Source organism: Sus scrofa, chromosome X, assembly GCF_054392235.1.
Source record: "Sus scrofa isolate SSC_HxYL_T2T_F1_AM1 chromosome X, Sscrofa_HxYL_maternal_Yorkshire_Landrace_v2.0, whole genome shotgun sequence".
Taxonomy (NCBI): domain Eukaryota; kingdom Metazoa; phylum Chordata; class Mammalia; order Artiodactyla; family Suidae; genus Sus; species Sus scrofa.
This window is the reverse complement of record NC_139401.1, coordinates 89,899,045-89,916,809: the sequence shown is the minus strand read 5'-3', so window position 1 is coordinate 89,916,809 and position 17,765 is coordinate 89,899,045. Positions and strand designations below refer to the sequence as shown.

At 37.1% G+C, this 17,765-nt stretch overlaps 2 protein-coding genes across 2 annotated transcripts in view; both read right to left on the bottom strand.

Moving 5' to 3' along the window:
* The window catches only part of DIAPH2 (diaphanous related formin 2), a 1,391,236-nt gene that overhangs the window by 170,706 nt on the left and 1,202,765 nt on the right, over nucleotides 1-17,765 (bottom strand). The window lies entirely within an intron of this gene.
* Nucleotides 9,785-9,999, bottom strand: LOC100625147 (SNRPN upstream reading frame protein). Its single transcript, XM_013986290.1, is given in 2 exon segments — nucleotides 9,785-9,912; nucleotides 9,915-9,999. Coding segments are annotated over 2 exon segments (213 nt in total).

The following is a 17,765-nucleotide window of genomic DNA, read 5'->3' as shown; positions in this document are numbered from 1 at the left end:
TAAATAAACTTTTCCCTTTGACAGCTTCACCTAGCATTTGCAAGAATGGATATTTTTAATGCCCTTTCCAATCACCTAAAGTGATAAGATGGACAATGGGCCTGGTCTTTGGATAGCTTATAACAATTTTGTATTGGTCAGAATAAGCTTAGCTATGTCATTGGTTTGTCATGTGCATAAAGCATGATATGACTAAAGAAGCTCTACTTAATCCTGTAGCTAGGCTTTATGAAACATGTGATCTCTGAAGTCTTTGCAGCAGTAGTAAAGAGGAATAGAGGAAGTATACAAAGTCTCTACTGAGTCTGGAAAAGTCATGTTTCCTGTGCATTTGCCAAAAATAGGCACACAGCTCCAACCTAAATGCGAAGGAAAATGGGAAATTATAAGAAACTCAGGGATGTTTGTCAAGTACTGTTTCTGCAAGTCATTTTTCTCATATAGTCTATTCATAGTCATTTTGTCATTCTACCCATATATGTGGTACGCGAACTTGTGTTATTTTGAAATTTAACTGCATTTTGCCTAATCCCAACAGGCATAGAAAAAACAAACATCCATGTTCTCATTCACCAATATAAAAAGCCAGGAGGTAGTAAGTGAAGTTTGTTTTGAAGTGAGCCATTTGCAATCAGATTAGACATTTGATTCAGTTTAATTCTATGATATGCAATATCCAAATAGCTTACAACATGTCTCAAAAATGCTTTGATTCTAATCCAGGAAACCACCACACCTTGCCTGCTGATATAAGGCAGACATTTTGAAATTGGCTAAAAGTATTAATACTCAGGCTGTCACAAATGCCTACAGGCTGCCTTCAATAACATTGATTTGGCTGTCAAGTTGGGGTAAAAATGTCAACATCTCAAACTACCCAATTAAGGCTTTAGAGACACACTTTTTCTTACAGAGGAACAAAAGGTCTGTCTCTTCTTATGTATCCCATAACTCAATGTATACAGTACACAGCATCATATTATAGAGATACAAATAACTGTGGAACACCATACAGCTGGGACACAGATTCTACCCAAGTAAAGCACACATGCCACTGACATGGCAGAAGCTGCCCTCATTAGTAATGATATATAAGGACAGTAGTGGCACATTTTTTTCCTTTGTAACTTGGGTTGTCAGAAAGTAGTATTTCTCAAATTTTGCACATGTGACAAAAAATATTCTTCTTGAAACCCTATTATTCTTTGAATTATAGTGAAATCTAAGCATCAACAACAGTCATGGAGGATAATTGCAAAATGGAAAATGGTATGGTCCTCTACTGAGGAAAGTATCTTACTCTCCAGCCCATTTTGCATAGCACAACAGCCCTTAATAGGAGTGATGGTAATAGGAGAGTCACCCTACATTGTTTTTAGTTGAGGTCAATCAAGAGATCCTTTAGCTACTTGCAGTGATCAATGGTTATCACATGGCTTTGGCGGTCTTTAAACATGTTTGGGTTTCTGAGTTTTTTGTTTGTTTTGGGGGGGTGTTTTGCATCTTCAAGGCTGGTTTGAATTTGAATTTTAAAGCACCTGAAACTGACTGATTTTACTGGACAGAAAATTCAATGTTAATAAGTGTATGTGGTGGCTAGTTGTCCCCTCAAATTCCTTTCCTTGCTTCTTACTACACATATAACTTCTCAGCTAGAGACATTTCAAAGCTTCCAGAACAGACAAATGTGAACATATTATTAAGTTCTTGCCAACAGAATAAGAATATAAATATGTGTATAATTTCTGCCTCACTTGCCTAAATGGGAATTTTTTGTACTGGACTCCTTCTCCTCTCTCCTTTCCATGAGATGGAAAACAGATGTACCAGAACCTCAATTTTGACCATGCCATCTAGGAAATGCCCTAGGAGATGGCAGAGCATCAAGATGAAAAGACTTGTGTCCCTGAACAACCTTGTAAAGCACAGAAGCCCCACCATTGTAGATTAGCCAGATTTTAAGAAATTAAACTTAGGGAGCTCCCACTGTGGCTCAGTGGGTTCTGAACCCAACATCATGTCCATGAGGATGTGAGTTCAATCTCCGGCCTCACTCAGTGGGTTAAGGATCCGGCATTGCCATGAGCTGAGGCATATATCCCAGATGCAGCTCAGATTCAACCCCTAGCCCAGGAACTTCTATATGCTGCACGTGTGGCCCCAAAAAGAAAAAGAAATTAAACTTCTTATTTAGGCCACTGTGTTTGGGAGGTTCTTTATTTAAATAGTTTAAACTTTACCTTTTTCTTTCTGGAGAATTTGCTTCTGGTGCCCAATATCACATCCCCTTGGCCCACCTCTGATTCAGCGTGGGGCACATCTTTCTAATTTTCACATGAAGGCCTTTCCCAATGCTTCAGCTGCATGCTACTCTCAAATAATGGGAGACAAGAGGCAGTGAGTAAATATTCTATGGTCTTCCTCCAGGTGTTTCAGGAAAAGGGAGTACAAGGGAATGGTTATGTCCCAATCTCGGGTGAGTTCCTGGGACAGGCTGCCAAGTGAAAGTGTTTATTTAGAGAGATACACATTCCATAGGCATCCATTCAGAAGGGTAGAGCAGCCCTGAGGTAAGGGGTTGTTAGTTTTTATGAGCTGGGTAATTCCATAGGCTAATTAGTGAGAAGAATACTTTATTTTAGAGAAAGGGCAGGGATATCCAGGAATTAGGCCACTGCCCTCTTTTTGGCCTTTTATGGTTAGCCTCCGAAATGTCATGGCACCTATGAGCGTGTCATTTAGCATATGCTAATGTATTACAATGGGCACATAATAAGGCTCAAGGGCTCCTGGGAGTCGAATCTTCCACCATCTTGGACCTGCCATCAGTTCTAACCGTTTTCTGTTGTGTCCTCCGTGGCTGTGTCATTCTTTTAACCATTTATGCCCTGCCCCTTCCCACATGTCTCACAGGCAGACAATTATGAGGAAAAATTCTTAAGAGAATTGAAAATGTTAAGCCCAAAGAATTGTTAAGTATTTGAAAGGCATATTTAAAAGAATAATTCAGTTAACTTTCTTCTGTAAAATCCGACATAGGAAAATGAAGACTGAGGTAGAAAGAAGATGTAGTGAGAAAGATTTCAATACACCGTAAATGAGAACATTATAAATTCAAAATTGTTCAAAGTTTCTAAAATGTATGTTTGTAATATACTGAAAAGTTACTTAAAAACCTCTAACAACTCCCGCCACCTGCTCTTCTGTGTCCAAACAGACATCTTTCAGGATGTCCCTCTCCTGCCTTGACTCCTACTCCCCATCTCACCCAACCCACGACAAGCCATAACAAACTCTTTACTATTCCTTTAACATGCCACGTTAGTTCATCTCTGTGCTTTTCCACTAGGCTGTTCTTTCTACCCTTTCTACCTGGCCACCCATTTTTTTTCTCCTAGCAAACCTCACTCTTTACAACCCAGACCGAGCATTTCTTCCTCTGGAAATCTTTGTCTGAACCCTGACCCACCCCCACCACATCCACACAACAAACATTCATTATTCTCTTTCCCCTGTACTATCGGATATTTTCAATCATTTTTTTTTTTTTTTTTTTTTTTTAGGGTCACATCTGCAACATATGGAAGTTCCCAGGCTAGGGATCAGATCAGAGATGACAATGCCAGATCCTTAACCCACTGAGTGAGACCAGGGAACAAACCCTCATCTTCATGGATACTACTAGATTCGTTAGTGGTGAGCCACAACAGGAACTCCTCATATTCTTATGTTTACTATTATCACCCATATTTTAGCACAATGATCTGCCTGCATGTCTGTCAACTCTGCTTAACTGTGAGTTTCTTAAAATCAATGATAGTTTCTTATTAATCTTTGTGATTTCACCACTTAGGAAAGTGGCATGTCAATTATTTGAATAAATGGGAATTCTGTGGTGCCCTAGCAGTTAAGGATCCAACATCGTCATGGCTCTGGCACAAGTTTGATCCCTGGCCCCAGCACCTACACATGCCCAAGGGTGTGGCCAAAAAAAATTACTTGAATAAATGCATTTAGGAAAGAAGTAAAGAAAGAGAGAGAGAGAAAGAAAGAAGGAAAGGAAAGAAGAAGGAAAAGGGAGAAAAAAAGAAAGACTGAGAATTTTTTGTAGGATAATACAGAGAGAACTGAATCACCAAGAATGATTATTCTGACTTACCCTTAAGGTCTCTTCCAACTCTGAGTGTCTGTGATTGTAAAAAAAAATTGCCAGCTGCTCAAGGCTAATTATACTTATTTAAATGAAAATTAGTTTAAAATGTCAGTCATCCTATAGTGAGGAAACTTTCAAAGTAAAAAGAAATTTTATGACCTATTAACATATTAAATTGTTGCCTTACACCAATCAAAAGTTAGTAAGTGAACATTCTTTCTATACCATTTAGTACAAGCTTAGAAATAAATTGTACCTACTGTATAGTCACTGAGAGTTTTAGAAGAGAAGTGATATATACATGTTCATGCATGTACATATATGTGTGCATGTGAATACGCATCCATGAGTAATATGCCATTATATCCCCCAAAGTGAAGCAATTGGATAAAGAATCTCAGCTTTATGAAATAAAGTAAAACTGATTGCTTTGTCTTAACTAAATCCTCACAGTTACAGAATTGCAAAGCCCTCATTTATTAAAACAATTACTACATCATGACTATCTCAGACCCAGTTAGAAACTAAGATTTTTCCAATCTAATAGATAAACCCAGTTGTTGTTCCTTGCTTCTCATCGGCATCTGTTAAGTTATAGCAGAGCTCTGGAAGATCTTCATTAGGGGCAGCTTCCCTGATTCTTTCTTCAGTCACTGTTGTCATCATGGTCACAACCCAAGCCAGGGGGTCACAATAACAAGCAGTTACACTATCCCTTGCCCACATGTCTCACTAAAGTTCCTTTACCATCTCCACTATCCTCTATGGTGGAAGAGAACCCAGAGATGAGGTAGGATTTTATTTTACACACAGCTTCACATTTGTGTACCTATTCTAAATGTTAGTGCATGCTTGTGTTTTGATATTTCAGGTAATTATTAGAGCTAGCCTCTGCAAATTTGTGAGGCTATAAAAGCTGTTCCTCTAGTAGTCCTTTTGAAGTGCTCTTTTTTAAGTTTTTCAGTGCTTGGTATCCTTACTCTTCTTGATTGTCCAGTTTTCTCCACGTGGACAGACTCCATTCTGTGGAGCATTCCATAACCCCTGTCAACTTCACTCACCTTAAAATTTATCTGTACTAAGAACTAGTCCCTTACCACCTTTCAAAATGACTGACTAGATAATCTGATCAATTAATTCATTCTGATCATGTTGATGGATAATACCAATTAGAGTTGAATCATGGCTCTACCACTTCCTTGCTGTGTGCCCTTAGGTCCATTATTTAACTTTCTTCTGCCTGAGTTTCCTCATCTGTAAAATGGGGATAACAAGAGCACTTACCTATAGAGCTGTTATGAGAATTAAACAAATTAATACATACAAAGTAGTTAACACAAACTCTAACATATAACAAGTGCTCAATAAATGTTAGCTATCAATAATAATATTTTGAAGGGAGATGAGTATTTGTTTAGAACTTCAGGCCTTGTGGAAAAACCCCATGGGAGTGATTTTGCTGACTTGTATTTTAGCACATATTCTGTCTACTGCATGGCTGGGGGGGCTTAAGGTTTATTCTCTACACAGCTGGACAATATAGAAAGACCAATGAGAGAATAAGAGTCCTATGCTATGAGAGGTAAATCTTTTCAATTAACATAAAACTAAAGACTCCTTTTAAGATAGGTAAGTACTCAAACCAAGAGCTCCCCTGGGAACTAACTTACTCATCAGTTTACTAAAATCCTGCTGTCCTGTGAGAAGTTTTTAAAAATATCTTTGCCTCTTCTCCATGGTTTCTCTCAAGTGATGACTATTCCTTGTTGGCTGAGCCTGAGCATTTTTACATACTTATCAAACAAAACTCTGTTCCTGGGCTTGTCCTTATACATCTTATGGACTGGTATCAAAAATCCCAAGAAAAATGTATCATGGCCAAATGTAACGTGCTGAAAGTCATTATTTCCTTTTCATAGGGATCATTACAGTTATAGAAAGTGTGACTTTTAAATATATTAAAAAGAAATTCAGACAGGTTTTTAAATCCTGTTATCTCTGTAATGATTTAGTTTCTTGATGTAATTGGCATCATTTTAAAAGCTCGACTTTCCTTCTGTTTCATTCCTTTTTCATAAATGTGGCCTAGAAGATAAACCTGTTGTATGAAGCCACAGACTGATGGCAAAAACAGAAGATAGGAAGGAGGTTACAGAGTTTCATATGATGAAGCCAAGATAAGAGAGAGACCAAATCACTCCAATCTCTTTGCAGCTGATATTTGAACTTGCCAGTGTAGAAGGTAATAATGCATACTTCAATCTGTCTTCCTAATAACTGCCTCTTTAATGAGACTTTAGTTGTCTGTATGTGTTGGTCCAATTCTATTCTTTTGTTTTTAAACATTTACAATTTTTGCTTCTCCTCTTTTTACAGCCAATTTTACACATTCAATATTTTCTATTTAAAAATTTATCGATTGAAATGTTAGCTTTATATTTCTTCTCCTTCCCTCCCACACTCAGACACCAGACCCTTTGAAGTTTCTTGAGTGACCACATACATATTGCCTGAGCTATTTCTGTCATGAGCTTAAAAGCACCCTGCATAAGTCATTCCCTATTTTCTTCTCACTCTCTTTCAATTCAAAGTGTATGCTCTCTTGGCAACACAAAATGATACATTTCAACAGAGCACACTTTATAAAATGTCTGTTAGACCATTTTTATTTTATAGGGAATCAAATGTTCATGTCATGAATATTGGCCAATCCTAAGTACTTCAGAATGCAGGTTATAAAAGCATGGTCCGAATAATGTCATCGTAATATGTCTCGGAGTTAACTTAATGGTACTATTATCTTCAAATAAATGTTTCCTTTCATCGTGTTCCTTAGACCATTTTCAATTATAAACTGTAAAGTGAAATTGAAATTGTCAAGTCCCATCAGCAAGTGTTGATTAAGCACCCCTCAGCTCTTTAAAGCTACTCCAGACTGTAATACTGAGAACATGTGTCACCAAACCAAACTCAGGTCTGCTCTGCCATGTGCAGTAAAGCCAATCTACTAACACCAGATTGTGGTGAAGGAAAGTGCAGCATCTATTGCAGGGCACTAAGCAAGGAGTCCAGGGCAGCTAGTGCTCAAAACAACTGAACTCCACAATGATTTTCAAGGGGAGCTTTTTAAAAACCAGATGAGGGAGGGTTGCAGGGTATGTGAGCAGCTGGTGCATATTTCTCTGATAGGTTGATGATGTGGTACCAAGGCAGTGTCACAGTGGTTAACATTATCAATCCTTGGGCTCTAGTAGGTCTGGGGGCTGTGTGCTCATGGTAACCAAGTAGTAAAGTCTTCCATTTGGTGGGGATTTTAGCATCTGTGAAACAGCTCAGGAAATGTGCATTAGATACTGTTACCTAGGTACTTCAGAGAGGAGCACAGGAGCACAGGGGAGGGGTCTGACCCAGGGAGGTGTCATAGGGTCCTGCTTGGTTACACATGTATTTCTTCCTTGATTTTTCTTCCTATTATTGCCTTTCCATGTATCTTTGTGTTTTATATTCTCAGTTATTTAGCTTCTGAATATAGCTACCAAAGTAACCACAATGTTCAACTACATTGGGAGAAAATCAAACTTTTTAAAAATTTATTTAATGAAATTAATAGTTAAGGGTGAAATTTGAAACTTAAGCAAAATCTTATGTATTTCTAAACAATTTATTCTTGGCAAGTAAAGAATAACTAATCATTTTAAACATTTTTTTATTTATTAAATTATGGTTGTTTTACGTTTCTTCAATTTCTGTTCTGCAGCAAAGTGACCCAATCACACCCAGTTCCCTGTACTGTGCAGTAGGAGCCCATTGCCCATCCATTCCAAATGTTACACTTTGTATCTACCAACCCTAAACTCCCCATCTATCCCACACCTTTTCCCCTCCCCCCGGCAAACACCAGTCAACTCTCCATGTCTATGATCTGTTTCTGTTTTGTAGATGGAATCATCTGTGCCATATTTTAGGTTCCACATATAAGTGATATCATATGGTATTTGTCTTTCTCTTTCTGACTTACTTCACTTAGTATGAGAATCTCTAATTCCACCCATGTTGCCGAAAATGACATTTTGCTCTTTTTTATGGCTAAGTAGTATTCATTGTACCACAACTTTTTAATCCATTCATCTGTCAGTGGACATTTAGGTTATTTCCATGTCTTGGCTACTGTGAATAGTGCTGTGATGTATCTTTTTGAATCAACATTTTGTCTGAATATATGCCAGGAGTGGGATTTCTGGATCATATGGTAGTTCTATATTGAGTTCTCTGAGGAACCTCCATACTGTTTTCTATAGCAGTTGTACTAATTTACATTCCCACCAGTAGTGAAGGAGGGTACCCTTTTCTCCACACCCTCTCCAGCATTTGTTATTTGTTGATTTGTTAATCATGGCCATTCTGACCATCATTTTAAAATTGAGAAGTATCAGAGTTCCCTGGTGGCTAAGCAGGTTAAAAGGATCTGACTTTGTCACTGCTGTGATCTAGTTACTGCTGTGGTATGGGTTCAATCCCTGGCCCAAAAACTGCCCACATGCTCCAAAATCCAGGAGCTTCTGCATGCCACAGATACAGTCAAAAAAAAAAACTCACTAAGAAGTATAAAAATTAGCCACTGCATAATAGGCACAATTGATCCTCATTATTTGCAGATTCCATATTTGTGAATTTGCTTCCCAGCTAAAATTTATTTGTAAATCACAACTCAAATTTAACTCACACTATACATTTTCTGTCATTTGTGGACTTGCACAGTGAAGAAAAATTTGAGTCACCAGGGTGCATATTCCCAGCTGAAGTCAAACAAGGCAGCACTTGGCTTTCTCATATCAGTTCTCATACTATAAACTAGTGTCCTTTTGTCAGTCTATTTGATGCTACATTTTTCACACTTTTTTGTGCTTTTTGTTGACAATTTTGCTATTTCAAATGACCCCCAAGCATAGTACTGAAGTGTTGTCAGGTGTTTATAAGCTCAAAAAGGCTATAATGTGACTTATAAAGAAAATACATGTTAGGTAAGCATCATTCAGGCATGGATTATTAGTACTGTTGGCTACGAGCCCAATGTTAATGAGTTAAAAAAACATTAAATGAGCTGTATTTAAACAGAAACACACATAAAACAAGGTTATATATTGATTAAGTGATGAAAATGTTGTGACCAAAGGCTCATAGGAACCTAAACCTTGCATTTCTCCTGGAAGCAATTGTTCAGTACTTTATAAAACATAACTACCACAAATAACAAGAATCAATTGTATTTTAAACCCAGGTTCAGTCAGAACTGCCAAGAAGTCAGCTACACAAATAAATTAATAAAATATCTTACTGTGCCAAGATCTCTGGGCCATAGGGCCTTGAACATTTCCATAAAAGGAGTACTGAAATTAGGTTAATTTATTTTGATGAAGATAATTCCCTATTTTCAGCCAATAAAGATGGCTATTAGATCAGAAAATATGTCCCTAACATCTAACAAATGTTAAAAAAAAATTTGACAATTCTTCATCACTTTTTTTCATGGATAATATCTTTATTACATCATCAGCTTATTCAAATACAATGAAACATTGTCAAGCTGGTTTTTTCCCTTTGAATCAGATACAATGATATTTCAGTACTGCTTTAACAACCTCTTGGTGTCTCGGCTAAGAATGCCTGTCTCAGTTCTACCTGGAAATCCACCACAGGTACCTTCTGCTGCTGCTGAGACTGCTTCAGGTACAGCAGACACTCTTGTTTGCTCAGCGTATCCTTCTTCATTTGCCTTGGACTTATACATGCAGTATGTGGTGGCCTGTAGTACATCTCAGGTGTAAGTGTTCCCTGACCCACTCCATGGAGCCAATGGCAGATCCTCAAACCGGAGTGTCAGGCATTTTCAGTGGCCACTTGGCTCTCCTTAGTTACCTTATAACATGGCAACAGTGAACATGCGTGTTTAGTTATGAAAATAATTGTCGAGATATATAGCACCATACATTGAAACACTTTATTACAAAATCAGGCATCTAAGAGATTTTTCTCTTTATCTAGTTTCCCAAATGCATATAAGGTACTGCATATGCTAAATAAGGCCAAGTGAAAATATAGCTAGAAGTGATTTTGTTGTGGTGGTGAGGTATTTGGTTGTTGGTGGATATCACTTGAAGCCAGTTCTGTTTCTTAGGGTGAAAGATGTCCTAGGTATACTGTGCTGCTAAATAACAATAACAAAACAAATGCTTTTTTTGCTTTGAAGCAATTTATCCTGTCACCTCAATTCTTATAGCATCAGATTTGCAATATATGGAAGTCTAAAATATGTTTAACAAGCGACTTAGGTTACACGTAAACAAAGTAGAGTTCCACCCATTTGCAGTTCAAGTGCAGTGATGCACTCTAAGAAGGGCTGTGAAAAGGACAACAGGACTACTTCGATCATTCCATAGGCAAAGCACAATAAGTGTTGATTAATGTGAGATTTATTGACAGGTTATGAACCAGGGAGGCAAGTGTGTGACCAGCTGGTCATTGCCTAATGTTTAAATTGCAGCACTTGAATGATTTTCACTTTCCTTCAGCACATTTCCTGTATTCCTATTTTAAGTCACAACAGTAGGATGTTTTTACTGTAGTAACCTTCACCTACTCTTTAGCCATCAGAAGTCATACTTATTTGGCACTAATTCTCTGTATTTTCCCTAAAATTTTGTTGGCTTCATTTCTTCCTGTTATGCCTTTTAAATAATAAATGTAATTAGTGGTTCCATAAGGCTTAATATTTAAATCACTTTCATGGCTGTTAAAAAGTCAGTCCTCACCACATCCATGAAAGTTAGGCCAGGTCTGTTCTATCATCTACTCCAGACGCCTTCCTGTCAAAAATAAAAAGTCTAAAAACTCCTTTTAATGAAGTACCACATTTTGTATATTCTTAACAGACCAGGGTGTAAGTCCCGAGGACTTAATCCATGTTTAATAGTAACTGTGTCATGTGCTTAGGTACTCCTGAACATATGCTGCTTCAAACAAGGGATCAGGTCTTATTTTATTAAGCTCGTATATAATACATAACACATTTCCATACACACCTGGGCAATCAAAAGAAAACTGATGACTATGAGTAAGGTAAGTAAAATATACTCCCTCCTGAATTCAAAGAGATCATCTAATTGAGGCAAATTACCTTATCCAGGATTTGCTTATAATAGAATATGTAGTTCCTGAAAGGTACCCTTTCAACCTAAGTTACTTCTTTAGAGAGCAAAATGGTCTTCCTGGAAGAGGTAATTTACCTTAAACATATGAGCACTTTACCTCAAAGAAAGAGTACCAGTTTGCTCTGGGAACTCCATTCTTTAGTTGCCCACCCCGCTGCACAAAGAATTGGCCCTTGCAAACTATTTGTCTACAACTGTTTAAGTACTTCAAAATATAGCCTCCTCAAAGTGGACATATTGGAATGTTAACTCTCTGAGGACAGGGATCTCTCAGTGGGAAATTTCAAGAGTGGTAATTAAAATAGTATGCTTGTAAAAGGTTTGACATTTCATGAGGGGAAATTTCTTCATTGCCCTGAGTCTCTTACAAATGAGGTGAAAATGGCTGATAATCCTTTCCAGGTAAACCCTGTTTTGGGGAATAGCCCACTCCTGTTAGTTGAATTCGCTCTCTGACCACTTAAAAAAATAGCAATAATCCAGATCCAGATAATTCCTTCAGTCAGTCTTTTAGCAAGCAGTTCTTATAAATGCTAATGAAGAGTTTCCCTTGAGTTCACATTCTTTGTATTATAGACCAGCCCTCTGCTCCAAGCACTGTTTTAGGTGTGATGTCTTTTGTACTAACATTCTCAAATGCTCTATACTATGGATTTACGATTTGGACTTTATTTTTCCTGAACTTCAATGTTGCCCTTCTGCATTTTTTAATAAGCCGTCCCTAAATCCTTTTTATTGCTGTGGTTGTTTTCACTGTTGTTCAGAAATGGAATTGGCAGGAGCCAGATAGAGGAAGATATTACCTGTATTTATTTCCTTACCACTCAATATCTACAACATTCTATTCCCATCTATGGTATTCATTATAAATCTGTACAGGCTAAGCCTTGATTTTTGTCTTTCTATCATGTTTCTAACCCGGCAAATCTTTGTTCTTCGAGGTGTTTGTAATTTAAAATTAAAAAAAAATCATATCAGCTCTGAATGTAGTTAATATCCCTCAATCATTAATAGTTTCAGTAATATCTGAAACTATTCTGACATTATCCTATATTTTCAAGCCACCTGATATTGCTCAAATGAACTGTCTTCATTTTCTTGGTCACTAACAGATGATTCACTAATAATCATTTCTTTGTCAGACCGTTACAACCACAATTCTGATTTCCTTAGGCTGCACATGTTAAGGCTTCTCTCCTTGTCTACTTTCCTATATGCTCCAAGAGACAGGTCTTTCTCATATAGCTCCCTGTAATTGCTCAATGGGCTTCAGTTCAAAGAGCAGCATTTAATTTACAGATCAATGTCTGTTTGTTTCAATGAGCCCACACATTGTTAACTGTAATTTTTGCCATGGTTAAATGCATGTTTTTACTTTGAAGGCGACTGTTTTGTAATTGTGTAACTATAGCCTGCATTTACTCCAAAAAACAGAATTGACTTTTTTCTCCTTTTCAACCTTAGAAATTTTCCAGAAAGGCTGCTAGATAACAACCTGAATTCATTGGACATAAGGCACGTTGCCTTCTCCATTGGATTGTATCCTTTGAAATAGTAGAGGATGCAAAAATCTACCATGCACATGTTTAATTCATTGGCTGACCTTTTAAAACGTAGATTTTGTCATTAAACTAAAAGTGACCCCAAACTTTAGCTATACAGTACAGTAATATTTACACCCATAATATCATAATATCACAGGGCTCCATGGTTTAAAAGTATGGTTTTAGGCTTAAATAAATTGGTCTTTCTTTCTCTCTTTGCTTCCAAGTTCCACTCTACTTTTTGTCCATCTCTGAGTTGAGGCAAATTAACTCCTTACAATTAAAGAAAGCAGGAGACTCTAGGAGAAAAGAATCATTTTTTCCAAAACAAGATGTATTGATTGCGGATTTGAGTCATTAAACTGACTTGGCTGAGGTGGGAATTGTTGCAAGTTGTTCCTATTACCCCTCCTTCCACTCCCCAGCACACACCCAGTCTCTGGACATTGTATAATTTTTCTATCCTGTATTATATGGAGACTAATTCTGGAACTGTGGCTTCCTTGACAGGTAGGACCAAGTCAATTAACCTTGGTATCCTAAAAGCCTGGGACATATGTGCACTCACTGAACATTTGTCTGGAAAGGGATCAGTTAAATAATTAATTGAACTTTAAATGTTCCTGATGCTCTTATAGTTTTCTCCAGTCTTTACAGTTAAGGGTGAATGGCGGGCAAAGCCTCATGATGACACCAGCCTGAATTCCCTCCACTTTCATTTTGTCAAAACAGAAAAAGATATATTTCTCAGAGTGTTAAGAGGCACTGGTCCAGTTTTTACTTTACTATGCCTATCTTTACTATGCCATTACTATCTAAATAGAATACGCCTGCATTAACATTTCCATTAAATTATTTGTAAAATTCCAGACTTCCACTCAATATGCTATAGTCAACAGGTTACTGAAAAATATTCACAATTGTTTATTGATGCTGACAGAAAACAAAGATAAATAGACATACTAAAATTTATAATCATGCCTCCCTTTATGGGCCCTACATTTATCTGACAGTATCAATAAATATCATGCTCCAGGTACAATAATATCCAGAGCTCATCAGAAAAAGACGTAAACATACCCACATTGACAGGAAATGTCAGACACATGTAAGTGAAAAGTAACTTTATTAGAAAAATAATTGCACTGAATTCCTGTAATTTGATGGCTCTAAAAATCACCACAGTTTCAATTACTCAAGGATTGTGATGGAATTTCACCTCATGAAAATGCAAGAACTTAACCAAATTATTTATTTATTTTAAATGGTGGATAACATGAATAAAAGCATTACTATGTTATTTAAATCTAATTTTAAAACATAATTTACATGATGAAAATTGCCCTACTTCTTAATCACAGTCACTGTGGTGGAACTGTTTTAATAAAAGTTTCTTTTATATATATAATAATTTAGCTGTCCTATTAGAAAATGAATTTTTCTATCTTGAAATTACAAATTGGCTCACCCTTTGAACATTTTCTCCAATCCTGAAGCTTGCCTGAGATGGAGTGAAGCGGGTTCCACCTGATAACCCCATTGCCTTTGCTTTGCATGTCTGTCCCACAGGATTTTCATACTTGCATTATGCTAGTCTCCAATTTAACACCATTACTACCCAGTGAGAGAGTGCCTAAAGAGAGAGAGAGAAAGGTGAACTCAGCTTATTACAGGCTGCTAACCTCCCCATAGCTTCCCATTCATCACAAGGCACCCAGCCTCCCTTAGCTTCTTCCTGCAAATGCAATTCCTTTCTCATCACCAAGGAGAAGCCAGGACAGCATGAAAAAGATATGCAGCCTCAGGGAAAAGAAAGGAGATATGCAAACTAAACGGTCTTTTTATACATATCATTGGATCACATCAATTGTTGATACCAGCCCCTGACAGGATGAAATTGCATGGATTAGCAGAATTGAGAATTATAGTTCTAAGAATCATTTTAGGTCATAGGATCAAAATGGCTGGACAAGTACCTTAGAGACCATTTCCTCCTACCCTTTAATTTTGCCAACAAGGAAACTGAAGCTCGGGGAAAATAAGTGATTTGCCCAAAGTTGCACACTCCAGAAATGTCTCACCCTGGCCTAGAACCCAAGTCTCCTAACTTCCAGCCCAGTAGTTTTTTTTCCCAACATCAGCAACCTGGTGCCAATGAATAAAGCTGAGTGCTTCAGTGAAATCATTTCATCAGTTAGTATATTCATCTTCATCCTCTTCACCCTCCAGAATTTCTTTTGACTATCTGCTCTCTTTTCAATTCATATTTACATTTGAATGCACTTTATAATATAAAGACTTTAACCCTAAAGCTTTTATTAATTTTTTTCCGTAACTACTATCAATCTAACTTTTGTCAGCCTTACAGTCCCTGTTCCAACATGTCACAATCACCTGACCTATATTAAGCCAGATCGTTTGCCCCACAGGACTGACAGAGCTCATAAAATTCAATGCCTACTGTCAAAATTCATAGTGACCTCTCCGAGGATATTGCTAAAAGAAATGAAAGATGATGCAGCAATTTAGTTAATTAAAAATACACTTCTAATGAGTTTGAAAGAAAAGTAAGCATTTTCAGACACCAGCATGGTAAAATATAGATGCTACAGGACTATATGCAAAACTATTTAATCTTATAAATATGTCATTTTAATTCCAGCTAATAGATATGGACACTCTAAAAAATGTAAAGGAACTGGATGGTAATTGATAAACTCTGCCTCACCAAAGTAGGGCACTGCATATAGAATTCTAGGCACTACTTTGATTTTACATATTGTGTTAATGAGTACATAAAAGGCTTATTTAGGTTTTCATTTAGATGTTTTATTTAGAATAGAAAATTAGATTATGTGTGTAATAAACTGCCATTGAATTATAATTACACATGTATCATCAGGATAAGAAGTTTTAAAAAGTCTTATCATATACATAGAACTTCCATATGACCCTGCAATCCCACTCTTGGGCATCTATCCGGACAAAGCTCTACTTAAAAGAGACACATGCACCCGCATGTTCATTGCAGCACTATTCACAATAGCCAGGACATGGAAACAATCCAAATGTCCATCGACAGAGGATTGGATTCGGAAGATGTGGTATATATACACGATGGAATACTACTCAGCCATAAAAAAGGATGACATCATGCCATTTGCAGCAACATGGATGGAACTAGAGAATCTCATACTGAGTGAAATGAGCCAGAAAGACAAAGACAAATACCATATGACATCACTTATAACTGGAATCTAATATCCAGCACAAATGAACATCTCCTCAGAAAAGAAAATCAATCATGGACTTGGAGAAGAGACTTGTGGTTGCCTGATGGGAGGGGGAGGGAGTGGGAGGGATCGGGAGCTTGGGCTTATCAGACACAACTTAGAATAGATTTACAAGGAGATCCCGCTGAATAGCATTGAGAACTATGTCTAGATACTCATGTTGCAACAGAAGAAATGGTGGGGGAAAAACTGTAATTGTAATGTATACATGTAAGGATAACCTGACCCCCTTGCTGTACAGTGGGAAAATAAAATTAAAAAAAAAAAAAAAAAAAAAAAAAAAAAAAAAAAAAAAGTCTTATCAGATAATATAAGAGGAATAGTAACAGTAAATAACACAACAATGAGAAATAGCAATTGCCCTGAATTGTGTATTAAATATGTCAAAATTGAATGACTATACAACACTAAGATGGTTAAATGTATCCTTTTTTCTGCTTCTTTCTTCTGTATTTCTCTTTCCCCTTTCCTATCCTCTATCCCTAGCTATAATATTCACTTTTTAGGGCATTTGCCAATCCCACAATCCCATTTCCTACAAGCCCACAGCAGGGGTGGGCCATGAACCTAATCCTGCATGTGCCTCTGATCCCAAGATGACTGGACATGTGGAAACTTTCAACCTAAGCTGGACTAATTTTTCTTCTGGACCTTCCCTAAGCCATCACTCATCAGTTGAGGATGAACATTTACCACAAGGTGTACCAACCAGATTCTTCTCCTAGAAATTCGGCCTTGTAATGCAGAGATGTGGATCATCCTCTCTTGTTTGGATAAACTTAGAAATTCAGAAGGTAAGGGGAGACTGTGCTTTTGTTTTTGCTGTATTTACTGATATTATGAAAGTTGATCTGGAAAAGAAAGCACTAAAAAAGTGATGCTTCCTAGTTTTTTGACAATCAGTTTCCAGCTATCCATGAGAGAAACTACCCTTTCTACCTTGGGTTTCCTCGATACACTGTGTTTCTTACAAGAAGTTCCTCTTTTTCATTTAAGGTAATTTTAGTGGACTTGTGTTACCTACAACCAAGTGCACCATAACTAAGACCCTTTTTCTCTTTTTTTCTTTTTCTTTTTTTGCTATTCTATTTTTTTTTTTTTTGGCAAACATGCAAACTACACACATACATGCATACACTTACATACGCACACATATACAAATCAATTTAAATTATAGAGAATTCTAGAGTATTCCATATGCTGTGTGACTTTGTGTCCCTATACTTTGCCACTTGATATCTTTATTCACTGCATCAGCTAGAATGTTTCTTAGGGATCTATGATATGAAAACAACAGGAAGTAAGTGTTAGGAATCACCTGTCCCCAAAGGATTACAATACATTATTTCATTTCCCCTTTCCCCACTAACCTCTCACTTAATAAGGAATCACACTTCCTGACTTAGTCTTGCTGATATTTCTAATTATTCACAAAGCATATGTACTTACTAAAATTAATCACATCCTGTTCCAATGTGAGGATGGGATACTTTAAGCTGTGTATTCTTAGCTATCTATGGTCAGCAGTACTGACATTCATCTTGACGCTAGCAAATATAGACAAAAC